Below are 18,765 nucleotides of genomic sequence, written 5' to 3'. Positions count from 1 at the left end.
GCCCGGCCAAGCACGGGGATGCCGGACGGCTGCGGGCCGCGAGTGAGGCGGGCTCCAGCGCCCGCCGAGCAAGCCCAGCCGGCCGGGCTTGCACTTTCTCGTCGTTCAGTCTCTGCCGAAAGGGCCCAGCGTCAAGGCTGCCCGGGGAAAGGCATGGAGCATCTCAGCCCCCCAAAAAAACTTCCTCCCGGATTTGTAGCATAGAGGAATGTGAGCGCCAGAGCCGCGACTGCTCGCCCTCTCTCCGCCGCGCGCCCCTCCTCACTTCTCCCTAACCCCTCTCGTCCTTTCTTTTCTCTCTCTCTCTCTCTCTCTCTCTCCTTTCTCTCAGGCTTGCCTCCTCGCTCCTTCACTCTCCTTTTTTCCCTCTCTGCTTTTTGCAACAAAAAAAAAGGGGGGTGGGGGGGAGAAGGAAGAAAGAAAAAGCCAAAGAAAAGGCGCAAATCATGCACAATATTGTCTTTTGCGGTTTATCTTCCTGGGGAGAAACTTTCACCTCCTCAGCCGGGCGGTGAGCGCGAGACTGATAGCAGCAATCATTCCTGCAGATAAATGAATTGAAAGGACGACACCGTCCCCCCCTTGATGAATGGGAGCAGGGGGAGGTGTCACGTGCCGACGACGCCGGCGCCCATTGGTGCGCCCGCACTCCCCCCGCCCGCAGCCGCCGCGCCAACGGAGGGCGCTCCGAGGCGCCGCGCGCCGCTCATTGGCCCGCCCGCCTCATCAATCCCAGGTATTGTAAAGCGCTTGACATCCCCTTTTGACAAACAGGGCTGCCAGGAGTAGCAACTTTTTTTTAGCCAAATTTTTTCCCTCTTCTCACGGAATTTTTTTTTTTTTTGCCATGATTCTTTTTCTGCCGTATACATTCATAGTTTGCCTTTCTCCCTCTCCCTCTTCCTCTCCCATTTCCTTTTCCTCTCCTTCCTTTCTTTCTCTCGCGTTCAAACCTGCTCTTCGCACAACGAGTAGACACTTCGGGCGTCTCCGAGTGCAGGAGGCGGGATGAAGCTGGTAAACACTGCAAAGGCACTTCCAGAATGTCTCGATTCAGCAACTTTCTTTTCTTTCTTTTCCCCCTCGGAGGGCAGCAAAGGAGGCTTTTGTTATTTGCTCCTTTTGAAGTTTGCTTTCCTCTAGCCTAGTCCCCCTCCAGTTTATAATTTAAGATCCCGGGAGTCCATAGGCACTCCACTCTCTCTTTACAAGAAATGTGATTTCTCAGTGTAACCGGTAGCCTCGATTTTTCTCACTTTCATCGAGTCGATCATGTTTCCTGCCGTTCCACACACACACACACACACACACACCCTTACACCCGACACAGGTGGATGAGAGCTCTTAACTTTACGGGTTACTGAGGTTGGTTGGTTGGGGTTTTAATGGCATTTGGAAACGTTGTTACCGGTTTTCTTTTCTTTTCTCTCCTGTTATTTTTCTCCTTTCTTCCTTTCCCTAGTCTCCCTCGGCTGCCCCCTGCTAACCCCTTCTCTCTGCACTCCTGTTCCCAACCCCGGCCCCTTTCATTCAGGTAAAACTGTAAATTTCCCAATGCGCCATTGTTCCTCTGCACAGCCCAAAGCTCCCTAGAGATCCTCGAATACTTTTTTGGTATTTAAATCCCTGATAGATAGGACCAATGTAAATTTTGTGACATTCAAACCTTTTCTAGTTCACAAATCAGTCACCCTTGTCACAGTTATTGAAATTCCGCAACTCGCCACACCAGGACGGTGGAAAAAGCGGGCGCGGTCTTTGTTGCCGACCAGGCTTTTGATCGCCAGAGAAAATTTACTTACCTTCAGATGAGTGAGCAGAAAAAGAAATAACACTCCCTTTGATTTAGTTAGGAAAATGCAGACATTTGGATTCAGTGCAAACATACAACACTCGCTTGTTTTCGCGATGCGGCCCTCGATTAACCTGTCTTTGCCCAGCGCAAAGTCTATTCAACAACTGCGCGTAGTTGCTTTTTGTCCCGTCCACAAAGACCCATTGACTATATATTAAAATGATTGTTGAAAGGTAGAGGAGTATGGCACTTAAAAGCAGGGGAAAAAAATCCCTGTGACTCAATCAATTAAGCCAAGCAACATTTATGCATTTCAAAAAATGCACGCGGATGCAGGGGGTTGGGATGAAGGTTGCGTTTCTCCGCTGCTCTGTTTAAAACCCTGCAGCCTGGGCCGAGGGTTTAGCCCAAACGTCTGCATATTCATTAGGTCTAATTATTTTCTAGTAAGGAAAACACAAAAAGCCAAGAGTCGGAATCCTTCAATTTGCCCTTTGTTTCTAACTTCATTTGGCGTCTTTGCTGCTGAATCAGAGCCCTAAACTCTTTTTTCCAGACAAAGAAACCTCAACTCATCCTTTCCTAGGCGGCCCTGTAGGAAACTCAGCAGTGCCCCGGGGAGAGGAAAATGAAAATGAATTTTTTTTTTTTTCCCCTGTAGACAAGCGGGCTGGACAGGCTGGAGGAAGGCAGGGTCAGCGATGTTCCTGGCTGGCCGGTGTTCTGGTCTTCTCACCGGCTAGATTCTCCTCTGGGGCTGGCGAGCTGAGCTGCCCTTTCCTTGGCTCTACTAGCCTAACAGTCAGGCTTGGGTGTCCGGGATGGCTTCCTGGTGTCTGAAGGACTTGGACGAGCATTTGTGCTTGTTGAGCTAGGAAATAGAAATTGGAGGGGGAAAAAAAGGAGACAAACACAAGTGTTCTGTCCCCAGCAACAAGTCTGAGACCAGCAGCCTAGCATTCCCCACAACTTTGAATGGAACAGATGAGGAGTTTAGGGGAAAGTCTAGGGCGTGAGGATGTATTTTTAAAAACTATTATACACTTCACTCAACGAAGAGCGATAGTCAGGAGCCTCTCAGTCTTTTCTATTACCTACAAGGGGAAGTTGGATCCCGCTTCCTCTGGAGTTGCAAAAACCTTAGTGCAGGAAGTTTTCTCTAGAGGCTGTACTGCTCTCACTGGAGAGCGAGCACAGGCACCTATGACAAAACAAAAAACAAACCATAAAAACGACCTTAGTGTCAATTCTAACACAACTGTTCACATGCCACGCGGTGAGTGCAAGGCTGAGGTCTGTGACCAGAAATGGGCTCTGGAAGTCTCCCCATAGAGTAGTGTGGGGGTCCCTCTGGCTTCTGTCTCTCAGCAATAAATCATGGCCGTGGAGTGGTTTCAGGAAGCTTACTGCCCTCTCAGCTCGTTAGTCTCCTGTGTGCTTAAAGCCCTTGAGATCTTTCCTACACTTTTGCTATTCCTCAGAAGGCCCAGAATAAGATCTAAGATCAGTTCCTCTTCCTCCACCACTGGAAGCCAAGCTCAAATATTTAGCAGTATAGAATGTAACGCCTTAAAAAAAAAAAAAAAAAAAAAAAAAAAACCAAGGGAGGGGACCTGAGGGGGAAGGGTAGTTGTTGGGAGGGGGTGAGGGAAAATAATTCTTCAAAAAAGAAAAGTCAGGCTTCCCTTCTCCAGTCCGTGGAAAATCCAACGGGGACGTTGACAAGAGGGTATTTTTAGGAAACGCGTCCAAATATACAGGGTAAGAGTGAATGTGAGAAAAAAAAAAAAAGTTGTGGGTTGTAGAAGTTATCAAGTGGGATTTGCGGCGCTCTCTGCAGGAAACGCAAGCGGCTCCAGTTCAAAGCCACATGCACCAACGTGACATATAAGCCATTAAAATATCATCCTGACGGCTCATTTCTGCTTCATCATACATTCCCTAACTGCTTCCCGAAAGCTGGAAAAGGAGAAATGAAGGATGACCGCCTCGCTGGAACCACAAAAGAGATGCTTGGAGGGGTTTGTGGTCCCCCCTCAGACACCCCGAAGTGATGTGCAGAAATGAGGCGATCCTGGCAACAGGTGTGGGGTAAGTGCATTAGTCCAGAGGGCAAACGGAAGAGACCTGAACCCCAAGCGGCAACTCAGCAAGCTCCTTCATGGGGGCTGTTTGCACCCAAATCCCACAGGGGGAAGAGGCCCAGCCAGACTTTGTCCCCGTCTCCTCCTTCATTGCCCCCCCCACTGTAGATCCAAGGCCCCACCCTACTGACACTAAGGGGAGGAGGGGGCCCTTCCGCAGAGGGGCAGCACTGAGGGTGAGTCCATCCCTTCTTCCCAGAGGGGGGGAGAGGGGGCCAAATGGGGGTCTCCTGGCACAGGGAACAAGAGTAGCGAGTAGCCTGTCCGCTTCCCCTTCCTTCCTTGTGAATTGCCATAGTGCTCTACGGTGGGCACGAGAAGGGGAGTGGTGGCCCAGAGTTTCCCTCGAGCGAGTGAGCTGGGCAGAGGCCGGGAGGGGGCCCCTACAGGCAGATTCTCCGCCTTGCAGCACACTGGGATTGCACGGAGGGTTTCATCATCCTCTCCCCAAGGTCAAAGAGCCAAGTTAGCGGACTGGCAGCAAAATGATGGAGTTTCTCCGCCCCAACCCGACGGTGGAAGCCGGCTGGGTCACCCTCGGCCCGGTGCCTTGCCCTCTCTCATCTTGGTCCTGCCTCACGACGCTGAGCTGGGATCCGCTTTCTGCGCCCCGGCTGGCAGTGGGTCTTTCTCCTGGCTGCTAACAAGGGCTGCGCCGGGCACTCGGCACTCGGGAGCAGGCCACAGTCCCTAGGACTTTAACCACTCCATAGTTGAAGCACTGGAGATTAGGGGCAAGTGAAGAGGAAACGGGGTTAGGCTGTAAAAGAAGCTAGGAATTGTCTGAAGTCTGGATCTGAAAGTTTGGGGTTGACGAATGGCCCGTAGGGACAGTTGGGAGCCAGCGAAGTCCTAGGAATGAAGCGGGAAGCGCTGGAGGGCTGCCCCGGGCCGCACCGTTTGCCGGGAACTCCCTTTGGATACCATGGTCATATTTCTCTTCATTTGTGACAGCATTGGCCTCGCAGCGACCCAAGTGGTCGCACCGCTTTCTCTCCCTCCAAGTCTCCTGCAGGTTGAGAGTGGGTTCAAGGGGAGGTTGAATGTCCCAGCTGGTCCTGTAGATGACCCACTGATGCAGTGTCTCATCTCTGGGCACCCAGAGGTTGCCTAGCCTTCAGCACCAAGCTGAAAGAACCCAAGCTCCTCTTTCCTAGCCGGCCCTCGCACAACCCAGCCTCTGCAGCTCAACTTCCCGGCACTTGACGGCCTGGGTGGAGGGGTCGGGGAGGTGCGTGGGGTGGCAGGGAGGTAGCGGGTGCAAATGGCGGTGGCAGGCTGGAGCAGAGGCCAGTAGCTGGTTTCGTTCCTGGCTTGGGAGTTCCCAGCCAACCTCGAGGGCCTTTACTCTGAGACCGCTGGAGCCGATTTGGAGCCAAGAGGCGGGCACCCCTTTGCCGCCCGTGCCTGCCTGCCGATTAATCAGTGCGGAGCAGCATGGAAACTGAAGTCGCTGGCTGCGACTGACCTCTGACCTTAGGCATGCCTGCCCCGCTTAGTTCGACCCCACCACGTTTAGCCTCCACGGCCCCCCAAATAGAAATGGTGCCTTTTGCACGTACCCACCGCCCCCACAGTCTTGGCTCTCCTCCCATACTATCAATCACTGAGGCGCTCTGGCACCCTTCCCTCTTCTTCTCAAGGTGAGGGTAGGAATGCAGATTCCTGTAAATCACTAGGCTGTGCTCCTGACCCGTGGGGATTAGGTTCTCAGGAACAAGGATTTGGGGAAAAATCAAACCGAGCTTTCTGAGGCTCCTACATGCCAGGGTTGGTGGGGAACCTCAGGTCCTGGAGCCCTCAGTTCTCTCACCCCTCCTTTGGCAGGATGATTGGCTTGCTAGGTGGTACCAGAGGAGATGTATACCCGGTTCCCAGCACAGGCCAGGTGATGGAGTTGCTACAGAGCCTTGTAAGGTTCTCAAAGTCTGCCTCTGGTCTGCCGTTGGCAACATTTATTTTGCAAGCCTATGGGTTTGTGATGCACAAAGGTTTGATTTGGGGGGGAGGGGGGAGTGTCAGTGCAGAAGTGACCTAGACTTCTTAGACTTTGGTCTGGGGCAACATTGTGGGTAGACAGATGTTTCTAGGGAACCTGACCCCCATTTCTCCCAGAAGCAAAGGGAAAAAAAAGAAAAAAAGAATTCTATTATTGTCAACGAACCAGGACTTTTTTGTGCCAGATATCCTGCTACAAGGGAATTTCAGAGTGAGGATGCCCAGCATGCTGCCCTTCTGTAAGAATGCAGAGTTGGGCTTTTCCTGATTTTTGCTGGAAGGAGCTTATTACCTTTGAGGAAGGCTATCTCTCAGTTTAAAAGAATCTTAAATAAATAAAACTCTCTAGGAAAAGGTGAGTTTACTCTCTCCATCTCAGGCTTGGACCTAGGAAAGAAGGGAAGGGAAAGGGTGAGAAACACCAAACTAGTTGCAGTCCGGGGTGGGGGTTAAGGATAACAAAGAGATCTTTGAACATAGAAAACTGGATACCCTTTGAGATAACAGAGCTCCACTTGGATTTGGCCTGTGGTTCAACAAGTTAAACAACCGCTTGTTCTGTGGGCCAGAGTGTCAAGACAGGCAGACGTCCTCATTGACAGAGGGCTTGCTGTGTTTGTCCAGCCTGAGACCTTTTCAATGACTGTTTGTCTTTCTAGGCCAAATTGAGGGTTGAGGCTGGGTAGGTCCCCTCAGTTAGGTTCTTGCACTGCCTTCAGCCTCATCTGACAGACGGGCAGGCAGAGGCCTCCAGGACAGCTTTAAGGATTTAGGATGGCCAAAGGCTTGGCAGCCTTAGGCACAAAGTGAACCTAATAAGTAATGCAAATATCTCAAGGCAGTGTCTAACCTTCTCTACTTGGAAATGGGACAACCTTGACCAAATGATTAAAATGATACTTTTTTAATCTGGTGAATTTTATATTGACTTTGAAATGTCAACCGGTGATGGCTCCTCAATGAGTCTGGGTGTGTGTGTCGTGTGAGGCTAAGGGATTCTGCACCACCACAGGGAGAACAGGATTTGAAAATTTGCAGAGAAATTCCTCTTCTCTCAATTCTAACACTTATGACTCAAATTATAACCTGTTAACGTTCCAGAGAACAGTGGACTCCCCCCAACACACCTCACTAAATTCAATGAATACACTTCAAAAGATAGTGGGGCTTCTCTAACAATAAATTTAAATTCTAAATGTTAAAGATTTTTGAACATTAATTAAAAGAGTGCTCTCTTCTTCCTGCAAGGCAGAACAACAAATGAGTTTCAGAGAAAAGTCTAGGTGGGAAATTAGGAATTTTTCAACATTTTTTATCACCACATATATTGTTTTGCAGTGAATATGGGTGGTTCCCAGTGAAGTCTTTTTCTTTTTCTTTCTTCCTTCCATTCTTTTTTTTTCTTTTCCAAACACTTTTCTATTGCTTCCAATTTAAAAAGGCTCAAAGAATGACCCAAAAACTCTTCAAACCAACACCTTCTTTCATTCATACATTCAGCTCATAGAATCTTAATACACAAATATGTATAAAATTAATTACTGATTGTCCCTCTTTTCTTCTCAGTCTTAAAGTCAGAAAATGAGATACAAGACTTCCTTGGTGATGAGGAAACGATTACGGCTTTACCGAAATACTCTGAAAGAGTCAAGTAAGTTAAAAATCTTTTGAATGTGGGCTTGCAGAAGTTTTTTTGTTTATTTAAGTCAGAGTTTTATGTTGTCTTCTGGTCCTGTTGAGTTGTGAGTTTGGAGTTATTTCTTAAGTCCAAATGAGACTTAGGACAACATCTTGGTGTTCGATACAGTTGCACACAAATCAACTACACAACATCCCACCAGCAGCCGGCTAATCCCCCTCAATGCCTACTCATCTGGACGTTCTAGAATTAATATTTGACGACTCTCTCATTGAAACAACCACCCCTGACCTTCTGCAATTCCACTGTCACATTATTCTATGACATATTCATCTTGAATTCATTTCCGGACGATTTGATTGGAATGAGGTTTGACATGTATTGGCTTCCATGAAAGAAGCAGACTTTGATCTTGGTGATGGGGTTTACATGATATGCATCATCTTTACCACGGACACCAGGCTTCTGCAATGTGGCAGCGATGACGGTCCCACAATGTGGTGTCTGAACCGGGAGTGACTGACAGCCTCTCTGTTAGGAATACCTTCATTGTGAAGAATTTAATTTAATATTCCATTTAGAATAAGCATACAATTTAGGGTTGGGTGTTTTCCATTCCAGGCTTCTAGTTACCCTCACTTCAGCTATACCACTAGCTGAGGGTTGCCTCCAAGGATGCTCCCTCTGGTAAGCAAAGCACCTTTCTTAACAAAAGTTAAATGGGCAGCTCAGAAAATGGCTCTTTTGCATTCTTTTGGGATTATATGGTGGCAGCAGTCTCAAGAGATATGTAGTTATTATGTAAATTCAGTTGTCTTGATTCCTTAATGTTTTTTGGAAGATCCTTTAGCAATGTTTTCTAATCTTTTGTCAAATGACATTTTGTGTAGAAACCTTGCTTGGAAATTAAATTCTACCCAAGTATATTTTCTTCCATACTCAGTTTCATTACTGATGATTAAAGGCTAAGTTTCCATAGCAGAGGGAAAGAATATCTTCTTTCATTTCCAAGATCCTGATAGATCTCATCTCCTTTCCACAATTTGGATTTGGACATATGGGCAGACTCCTGGGGCTTAAGTTATTTCTTTTCATAAGACTAGAGACAACCTCCCACTGCAGGAATCCTGAAGTCTGTCTGTGAATAGCCTCTAAAGAGATTTGCCCCTTGTTTTCTGACCAGGGTGGTCATCTGGCCAAAACAGGGAAGAAAGAATTGAACAAGTGACTGCAGATCCAGATGCAGAACATTCAGTCTTATTATCAAGGCTTTTGCTTAGCCAGACTCTGTGCAGTGGCTCTTAGCTCCTGGGGTCCTTCTCTGGGCATAACTTGCAACAGATATCATTCAGCAATGCTTTAAAGATCAAAATGGAGAAATAACTAAGTTATTGATCTGAAATCTTCTCTATATTTTCTTTTCCAAGGGAGAGAAGTCAAACATTAGAGGCAGTGATATGAAAAACTCTGGCAAATGATATGGTCACCAAATGTCTCATATTTAGAAAATAGGTCTAGAAAATCACATATTTATGCCATTGCATTGGTCCATCTGGGAAGAGTAACAGTGTTTAGGACGTGATTCAGGGCATCGGTGTGCAGAGGTTCTGAACACAAGGGTGACTGAGAATGTGTAGTGGTAGAATCTGCTTTAAATAGGCCCCTATGAGAACTGCCAGTGCTTCTTTTGGATTAAAGACCTCTGGCTATGGGATATTTCTTTTCTCTGCATATCAAGCAGGAAAGTGGATTTAACAATGCTATAACTGAGGGCATGGTTAGAATGTGCCCAACAAGTCTTTGGTGTTGGGGGCAATGTAGTGGAGATGAGGTTCTGAAAGGAAAATTCTGAGGACCACTGAGAGGATGCCACTTTTCAGCTTGCCCAACTGCTAATCTCTAAAAGCTGGGATGCTTACTTCTGGAGCTCTAGAAGACTGGAAGAGATCCCTCTGAAGATTCAAATATACCTCACACACACACACATACACACACACACACACACACACACAGAATGAAATATGCCTTCCAGACACTGAGAGCTTACCTCCTGCCATCCAGGTTAGCTGGATACTACTTTGGGCTTTATTTCAGAGCTACGCTTTGAAGACCCCTATATAATTGCTCTAAGTTTTTTGTTTGTACAGAAGTTACTTTTTCCTCTCTCTCTATTGCTCTCTCTGAGGAATGTCCTTTTATAATATGTCTGGTCACACTGCTGTGTTTAGCTAATCAAGGTGTGGACCATGTGGCTCCAAGGAACTTGCAAGAATCAGGTAACCTTAGTGACCTGCAGGTCTGCTTAATCCTGACTCCTCCAGAAGCAGCTACCTAAGATAAGCACCAGATGTTTTCAGCACGTGGAGAAAAAGTTGCATCTGGGAGCTTGGTCAGGCCAGGCTAGCAGGTCATTTTGGCTGAATCAGATTTGTCAGCCTTTTGGGCTAGCACAAAAAGTTATACACACACTCAAACCTTTTCAAGAGCAAAGTTAATCAGAGATTGAGTGTAATATATTAATAGTCCATAGATATAATGTCTCTGCTTCATATCTCTTAGAATCCACAGAATCAGTGCGAGGGTCCATGGACTTCAGTGGGGAAAAATGCATCTTTATTGTTACAACCTTCTAATGGAAACTTAGCGTTTTCTTTTATTATAAACATGAACAGCAAACAAAAGAATATTAGTTCCTGAGCCCCCTTCTTCCAAGGGGTCCACAGCCAAAAATAGCCTAAAAATTCCTATTTGTACTGTTATTCTAAACTTTTGATGACAGTGGGGTTACAGTGTATAGTAAAAGTAATTTCTGTTGTGCAAAGCAGTTTTCATTGAAACTAAGGTAGGTGGTGATTTTGACAAACATCCTAAACAGCTGGTTTTAGATCACCTTTGTTGCTGGAATATTCCAAAAGCGTCCCCTGCACTTAGGCAAAAATGCCATGGAAGTGGCCTGAACTTCTTAGTGTTGAAGTATGGATAGGAGAGAGAACTGAGTAAGGGGTTCCCAGGATGGAGCAAACTCCAGTTTGTTGACTGGTTTGTTTCCTTTTGCTTTTGTCGTTGGGGTTTGTTTCTGTTTGATTTTGGTCCTTTCTTGGGTTCAGCTCAGACACTCCTACACTGCCCAGCAGACACCTACACAGCAGGAAGACTTGAATCATTCTCTGAGGGCAGGGGTACCTCATTAGTGACCAGGCCTGACCAATGCCTGACAGAAGTGAAAACAAGGCCAGGAATCAGAGAGGAGATGCCTCTGGGTAGAGGGAAAAGTCCAGCAAAGTAAGAGTGTTGGGAAGATGACAGAAGATAAATTTTCCAAGTCAGCCTCAAAACCCATGTGTGGAACCCCTGATTTGGAGAGCAAGAGGAGTCTGACAGTCAAAGTTCTCTGACTTTTTGTTTTTATTTTTGTTTTTGCTAACTCAGCATGTATTGAGAGCGTTGTCTGAGCTCTTCCCTCTGGAGGTGCGGAAAGACTCAGGCCTATCAAAGCTGAGAGAGATGGTCGAAGTTAATCCCTCGCCAAAGGGATAGTAAATTTAATGAGGAAAGCTGCACAGAATATGCCAAACATTATAAATAAGTTAAAAGAAATTCGTATTTATTGACCAGGAAATGAATAATAATAGTCTTTGATGCTGGGGTTGGGTGGAACAGACCAATCAATTCCAAGTCAGAGTTCTCTGTAATCTCCCCAAATTTCTTGCCTCTACGAGAATGCAGTGCAAGATTTTTTTTAGGAAATCCTTAAAACTTCTCTTCAACCGACAACTCTTTCTCTGCTTTGAGGAGATTTTTTTACAGGCCACCCTCGAGTTCTGAGCACTTAGGCTGACATTTTAGGCTACTCAGACCAAGGCCAGTGGCTGAGGCCAGCAGTTCTTTAAGTAACCAGACGATGCAGCTGACCCTACCCGGTGGCAAAGACAAAGGACACTCCCTCCCCACCTCCAGCCCCCATTTATGCCACACTTGACTGCCAGAACTGAAAGGTGTTTTTTTTTTTTTTTTTTTTTGCCTATAACCTCCAGCACCACCCCCCATCACAGTGATGACCTTAGCAATGAAGAGCATTTGTTGGGAAAAGGCCATGGGCTTGCAGGCCCTTTTAGAGCCTGGACCTCAGAAAGTAGCAGTCTCTCCTTCCAGAGCCCTAAGGAGCAAGGGAGGCAGAGACTAGGCCTGTGGGCAACAAGTGGCCAGAGCCTCAAGTGGAAGTGAGCCCCCAGTTCTTTCCCAGATGCTGTCTGGCAGCAGGGTAGAGCTCAGAATCAACCATTGCAGGGACAGACACGGAGATAAGGCTTTGGTCGTCCTGTTTGCGTGCCGGGCACTTCTCCTTCCATTTGCCAGCCTGCCAGTCCGTGTGACTTAGGAGAGCAAGCCTTCTCAGGAGGGCCTGAGGTGGGTTTAAGCCCGCCTTCTGCCATCATCACCTCCTCCTGCCCAATTCTGGCTGTGGTCTGAGCTCACTTCTGAGCTTCTCAGGTCTGAATTTCTCAGGCACCGGGAAGGAGCCGCTGGCAATGTTAAGTGGGAAGAGTGTGGGGAAGAAGGAGAGGAAGAGGAGAGAAGACGGGATCCAAGTAGCAAAGCGAAGCGTGGTAGGGGCTTGGGGAAAATAAGAGCGAGAGAAGACTAGAAAGAGGAGAGGAACGAGACATTTCGGAGGACGTGAGAAAATAAAATTAGGCTCAAGGGCCGGTAGCCTAGGAGTTTCTCTGCTTCGGGAGCCTGATCTGCAGCCCCTTCCGCTCTCCATCCCGGCAACCTCAGCCTCCCCGCTCTGATCCCAAGTGCCCTAGCAGACATCCTTCCTCGCGCTTTTGACGCGGTGCCTCAGCCCGAAATGGGGTGGGGATCCCGAGAACAGTGCGCGCAGCGCAACGTCCGCTCCCCAAAGTCGTGATGAATGTAGGCATAACCCAGCCCGGCTCGATCGTAGAGGCTGAGGCTGAGCGGAGCTCCCCAGCTCTCCGGAGGGGCGGGGTGCGGGGAGGTTCGGGTGGAGAGAAAGAATCTGTGCCCGGGTCAGAGCGCATGAGCAGTAGAAGCGTGAGATGCTGTGGGGGTGGGGTAAGGGAAAACGTGTGCTGTGCGTGTGTGCGTGTGTGTGTGTGTGTGTGTGTGTGTGTAAAAGAAGAGACCGCGTGCAGCGGGACCTGTCATCGCTGACGTCGGGGCCGGCCGCGGGCCAATGGGCAACGTAGGCGATTGTTCCTCTCGGTGGCCCCCGCCGCAGCCCCGAGTCCCTATTCACTTCCTCACGCACCCTGCTGCTGCCTGTGCAGCGAACGGGATTTCACGTTAGGCATTAAAGACCGAGAGATGGGGGGGGACCCCAAACTCGAGAGAAAAAATAACTCCGCAGAAGTTTTTGGTGGTTGTTTTTCTCCCCCTCCCCACTGTCAGGTGACAGTGGCGTGAGCGGCCCGGCACAAGGACCTCTGAGGAGCCCGGGCCAGGATGCCCCAGGCCGCCCTCTCCCAGACAAGCAGGACACTGAAATTAATCCACATGGCTGGGGCGCTCCAGAAGCACAGCCCCTTCCACCACCACCACCGCCAGCAGCCCCACTTCCGCACTTCCATTCTCCGGGGCAGCAAGACCCCGAGCGCCCCGGGGCGTTGGCCGCCAAAGTGTGCTCCGGGCTTAGGTCCGACCCCTCTAGAGCAGAGCTTGGGGGGCCGTGCAGCAATTTTCAGACTCATCCCTGCGCCTCCCACAGCCCCTTCTACCTACCCCGCCGCCGCCACCCTTCTTCAGCTTATGGCACGGCAGGGGACTCGGCCACACAGCACCCCGGCCCGACGGCAGCAGAAGCCTTTGACCTTGCTCTTTCCACCAGGTTCACTGCTAGCTCCGTCTGCCTCCAGGGCCCCGCGCTGACGGCAGAGGCCGTGGCGGTGCGGCTGGGCTGGGCCTGCCCCCCGGGGCCTGGGGGAGCAAGCAGCCGGCGCCACCCGATCTCACGCGCGCTATTTGTCTCAACAACAGGTAGCAGCTCTGGACATCATGGCCCCCAGCTCACCGCCGCCTCCAGCCCCTCGGTGTTCCCGGGCCTCCACGAGCAGCCTCCCCAGGCCTCCCCCAGTCGTCCTTTGAACGGACTCCTGAGTCTGGGGCTCCCAGGAGACATGTACGCGCGGCCTGAGCCCTTCGCGCCGGGACCTGCGGCCCGTAGCGACGCTCTGGCAGCTGCCGCTGCCCTGCACGGCTATGGGGGCATGAACCTGACCGTGAACCTCGCTGCGCCCCACGGTCCCGGCGCCTTCTTCCGATACATGCGCCAGCCGATCAAACAAGAGCTCATCTGCAAGTGCAGCCGACAGCCCTGCGCCCCCGCGTCTCTGCTCCAAAACTTTCAGCACCATGCACGAGCTGGTCACGCACGTCACCGTGGAGCACGTCGGCGGCCCGGAGCAGGCCAACCACATCTGCTTCTGGGAAGAGTGTCCGCGCCAGGGCAAGCCCTTCAAAGCCAAATACAAACTTGTAAATCACATCCGCGTGCACACGGGCGAGAAGCCCTTCCCCTGTCCTTTCCCGGGGTGTGGGAAAGTCTTTGCTAGATCAGAAAATCTCAAAATACACAAACGAACTCACACAGGTCAGTATTGGGCGCTGTCTGTCTCGTGCGAACCCTCTGGGGAAACAGGCCCTCGGGTCTATGTTTCCTCAAGTTCCAACTGAGGGGGCGGGGAGGTATTTTGGTGTTGTTTCCATGAGCCAAGGCCATAAAATATTAATTATGCATTTCTAGTTTTAGAATCACCAAAGTTTCTGGAGGCTGTGTGTAGAGAGGATAGTGTAGGATTTCTGCTCTTGGGGACAAGACTAACAGTGCCTGAGTCCCCTGTGTGTGCAGACGTGTGCTCCCTGCTTATGAAGTTTTGTTTTAAAGGTATCTAAAAGAACGTTGTTCCCCAAAGTTGTAATATGACATGGGAGCAATTGTCTAACTTTTCCTGGTTGCTTTGGAATGGTGTGACAGAACACTGCCACCAGTCAGCCTGACGACCTGACCACCACCTGAACCGAGGTCTTCAGGCAGTAGGTGCTTTCTTTAAGATCTGGGCCATGCCATGGCCCTGTTTTCAAACCTTGGTGGCCGAACACTAAGGCCAGTGGGTGAACCCTCACTTTTACTTTAGCAGAGACCCTAATGGGACTCATCTGCCTTAAATGTCATTTACCGAGCTGTTAAATGAAATGGGGACATGTGTCAACCACATCTGTTAGTTTGAGTTAACAGAAAGAAAAGGAGCCCCACAGAAGAGCCTGCAAAGTTGAACTCCTCTGGCCGGAAGCACCTCTAATTAATGCAATTGCACGGAGAAGTTTTCACACTTTCAGAACAGGCTGTGAAGTTACATTAATTAGCTTTGCAGTCATTGTTTGTACTCTCCTTAGCTGGGGTTTTCTGGCTTCCCCCTCCCTGGAAGTGAAGAAGTCAATCTCTCCCTCCACCCACCCCCCATTTTGGAGGAGGGGAAAAGGGGACTGGTGGGGAGAGGAAGAGATGAAATAAGTTCCAGCTTGGTGCCCCAATTCTACAATGGGGTCTCCCCGTCTTTCACTTTTATATTCTTGCTGCAACATCAACAATTGTTAGAGTAAAATAACTCCCCCAAGCTGGCACTGTCAGAGAAAGACACTTGCTAATCCCCTCCTCCACTCCCAAACCCATGTTTTTCCAGGAAAGTCCCGGGCCAGGACACTGGCACAAGCAGGGCCCAGACCAAGTCCATTTTTAAGTCTTTCACTTTATTTCCCAAGCATGTCTGAAAGTGGGTGACTTCTCTGAGCTTATTCTGTGGTTTTCTCCCTTTTGCATGCATCTGATCCTCTCTCCCCCAGTTTATCTGGGAGGGGGAAGGGGGAGATGGGGAGGATAGGTGAGATCCCGTTCGTGCCTGCAGGCCTACGACTCCAGGAGCTGCCAGCGGCGCGGGAACGCGGACGCGCAATTCTGAACTGGAGAAGTAACTCATCTTTAATGACAGGGTTGTTTTTTTTTTTTAAACAAACAAACTTTTACTGCTCTTTGCCGGCCCACTGTTTGAAGTCTGTGAAGCAGAAAATGGTTAAATTCTTAGCTCAATCGACCTACAGCAGAGAAACAAGTTCAGTGTGCCCGGGCTGGCTCAGGTTTTCGGCTCTTCAGGACAGAACTCTGCGTTCTTTCTGCTTACCATCCTGCTTCAACCGCTTGGGTTTAAATAAAAGAGAAAGAAAGAAAAGAAAAAAGAAAAGAAATCTACAGAGTCTCGCTTGCTCCGGAGTTTCCCTCAAACCCCCCTCCAGAGTAATGAAAAGTGGAGAGAGAGAGAGAGAGAGAGGGAGGGAGAAAAAGAGGAAAAAACCAACAAAATGTTTCTCAAATGGCAATAGACCTCACTACAAATTATTCATGAAGACAGTTCTCGATTCAACAGGAAAATAATTGCCTTTTCAAATATTAATGGCGTTTCATTTCCTCGAGTCGCAGACGGCAAACAGGAGCAGATTTCTCCGGAGTTGAGATTCTACCGGATCTGAATTCCGGGCCGGGTACTAGCGGCGCTGCGGCGCCCAGAGGTTTCACTTTGTGGCGGTCCCAGCGATCCCGGAACAATAGCGCTGTGGCTGCGGCTGCGGACGCGTGGGGCCAACCTCCGCACTCCGCCAGGACCCCGCGGCCTGGCGCCCCCGCCCCCAGGACCCCTAGACTGGGGGATCGCCCCACCTTCCCCGCCGGCCGATAGTGAGTCAGGCCTGGGGATCCGAGGTAGAGAAGACCTCGCCGGGGCGGAGTCGCCGGGACAGCCAGACCCAGCTACAAGTGCGAGAAAATGGCGCTGACCAGGACGCCCAGACGCTTCCCAACTTTGTTAGGCGGGCCTGGCTCAGGGCCGGGGAGGAGGCCTTTTCGGACTGCCGGGTCTCGGGGGAGGAGGTTTCGAGCCTTGCACAGCTAAGCTCGGGGCTCAGGCCGCTCTCCGCGGGCTGCAGGGGCCTGGCTCAGCCCAGCTCTCCACATTCACCCACCCGCCCAGGGTACGACGCCCGGACCTGGGAGGAGGGGGAAGGGCGGAAGGCAGGGTTGGCGACGGACGCAGGGGGTGGGGACGTCAAAGGAGGAGACCAGGGCGCCTCCCGCGGCTTAGTAGAGCTTGGGGGCGCGGCCTCACCTGGCCTCTAAGGGGCCTGCGAACTTCCCGGCTATCCGTAGCACCTCAGTGCACTGCTTTTTCTTCTCTGCTCCTCGTCTGGAGCGAAATCATCATTTTTATTTTATACAATTGTCCAACGAGGCGCTCACAGAAGGGGATAAGTGTGTGGCGGGAATTTTTTCTGGGGTGGGGGTGGGGCATCAACTTCATATTCTGTTCCCCCTCTTCCCCCCCCCCAGGTAAACTGTGTATTCTTCTGTAGTCCCTGAAATGCATTTTTTTTTTATTGTTGTTGTTAAGACTTTTAGAAAGGAAAGAAAGGAGGAAAGTTTTGGTTTTGCAAACGCTGGCAGGAGAAAAATGGAGGGTCAAACAGGGACACTGATTTATTTATTCTGCATCTTGCCCCGACATTTTCACAAAATGGGGACCGCGTCCGGAGAAATGGCAGACGCCAACACTTCCCAAGCGCCCAGTGTCCCAGCGGCACTCTTGCAGGGGGCGCGCCCGGCGAGCGGTGCCAGAGCCCTGGACTCACTAGCCTTCACCCGCGCAAAGGTGCAGCTTGCGCGCAAACCTCTGGCTCAGCCCGAGCCTCAAAAGGGCTCGGGAACAGACGCTTTGTTTGTTCAAACCTGCCCCAAATGGCTGATCTTTCCTGGAAGCGGCGGGAGACGCGGCCACAAAGGCAACAGTGCTCCAGCTGTGTACCGCTTTCTCCTTTCCCAGACGCTAAGTAGCGGGTTCCTTAACCCAGAGCGCCGGGCAGCATCCATTTGCGTAAAGCGCCCAGACACCTTCCCCTCCCCTTTTCGCAGCGTTTGCTGCTCCAGCTGGAACCTGGGATTCCAGGTTTTTGTTTATTTTGCCTTTTTTCCCCTCTCCCACACGCCAGCAAATCCAGGCAGCAGTGAGCTCCGAGACTGGGTCCCTGTCTGGCCCACAGTCCCACCCTGACGCGCGCTCGCGTCTTCCCCGGGCTCCGTAGGGCACCGCAGGCACCGACCCGAGCCCTCGCCGGCCTACCCCGGCTGCCTGCTTGCTCTCCCACCGGCCGGCGGAACTGGGCCTGGCCTAACCGCAGCCGCTGCTATCATCCCGAAGCCGCGCGGTTTATGGGCGCGATTGCAGAAGGGACCTCGGATTCGGTTCGCTTAGGCAGCCCCCGCTGCTCCGGCCGCCCCCTCGGCTCAGGCCTTCAAGGCCGGGTAGTTGGGGTAGGGGGTGGGGATTAGTCTGAAAAGGACAGTCAGCCTCGCAAAGTCAGTTCGGACTGGGAGGGCCACCTGCCCACGGCAAAGTCTCCGAGAGGCCGCTGGAGCAGCGTAATAAAATATCGTTGCTGGCGCGCCTATCTGGAAGGATCCCGTACGGTTTAGGCAGGATTTGAAGAATGCTGCTAAATGTTTGCCCTCAGGGGGTAAAAAGGGAAGGGGGGGAGGCTCCAGTTCCCGTAAAAATTGCCTCTGCCTTGAGTCATGTCTCAGAATACCTTTTTCCCGAAGCACAAATCCACGTTTTGCACGCGCCGTGCGCATCGGCTGAGCATCCTTAAATTATTTCATCGCCTCGGTGTTTGGACAAAAGCTACTTTAGGAAACAATTTCAGGATGGAATGTGTGCCGGGTGGACCGTTGGGCAGGGGCGGGTTGTGCAGACGTTTGGCTGAAATAGCAACTTTAAATCCTCAGTCAACTCTACTCTCCCGGCAGCGGTGCTTCTGGCTTCGAGTGGAGAAAATGTGGAGGAAAACAACCCAAGCTGATCAAGATTTTCGAGGACGGAAACTCCACTAAGATGGAGTCGTTGTCGCTCCTCCTCTGTACCCTCCCCCAAGGCTCCAGCAGGAGTGGGGGAGGGGTAGAGGCGGGCCGAAGAAAGCCCTGGGGGGAGCGCTCTGCGCGGGGAAATGGGGTATCCGACCTGAGTCGAGGAGGGAAGGGGTTTCCGAAAGTCTTTTGTGTTTGTTTTTTTTTTCTCTCTCTCTCTCTCTCTTTTTTTTTTTCTCTTTCCCCCAGAACGGGAAAGAGG

General features: G+C 50.6%; 1 protein-coding gene across 1 annotated transcript in view; it reads left to right on the top strand.

Moving 5' to 3' along the window:
* The first annotated feature begins 6,163 nt into the window (after positions 1–6,163).
* The window catches only part of ZIC4 (Zic family zinc finger 4), an 18,347-nt gene continuing 5,745 nt past the window's right edge, over positions 6,164–18,765 (top strand). Inside the window, 5 exon segments of the mRNA XM_006171421.1 lie at positions 6,164–6,194; positions 6,197–6,251; positions 7,512–7,588; positions 13,577–13,898; positions 13,900–14,189. Of these exon segments, the coding sequence (XP_006171483.1) occupies positions 6,164–6,194; positions 6,197–6,251; positions 7,512–7,588; positions 13,577–13,898; positions 13,900–14,189 (775 nt within the window).

Source organism: Tupaia chinensis, unplaced genomic scaffold, assembly GCF_000334495.1.
Source record: "Tupaia chinensis unplaced genomic scaffold, TupChi_1.0 Scaffold149537_1, whole genome shotgun sequence".
In the NCBI taxonomy this organism is placed as follows: domain Eukaryota; kingdom Metazoa; phylum Chordata; class Mammalia; order Scandentia; family Tupaiidae; genus Tupaia; species Tupaia belangeri.
The sequence above is the reverse complement of the archived record's forward strand: the minus strand, read 5'-3'. Positions and strand labels throughout refer to the sequence as shown.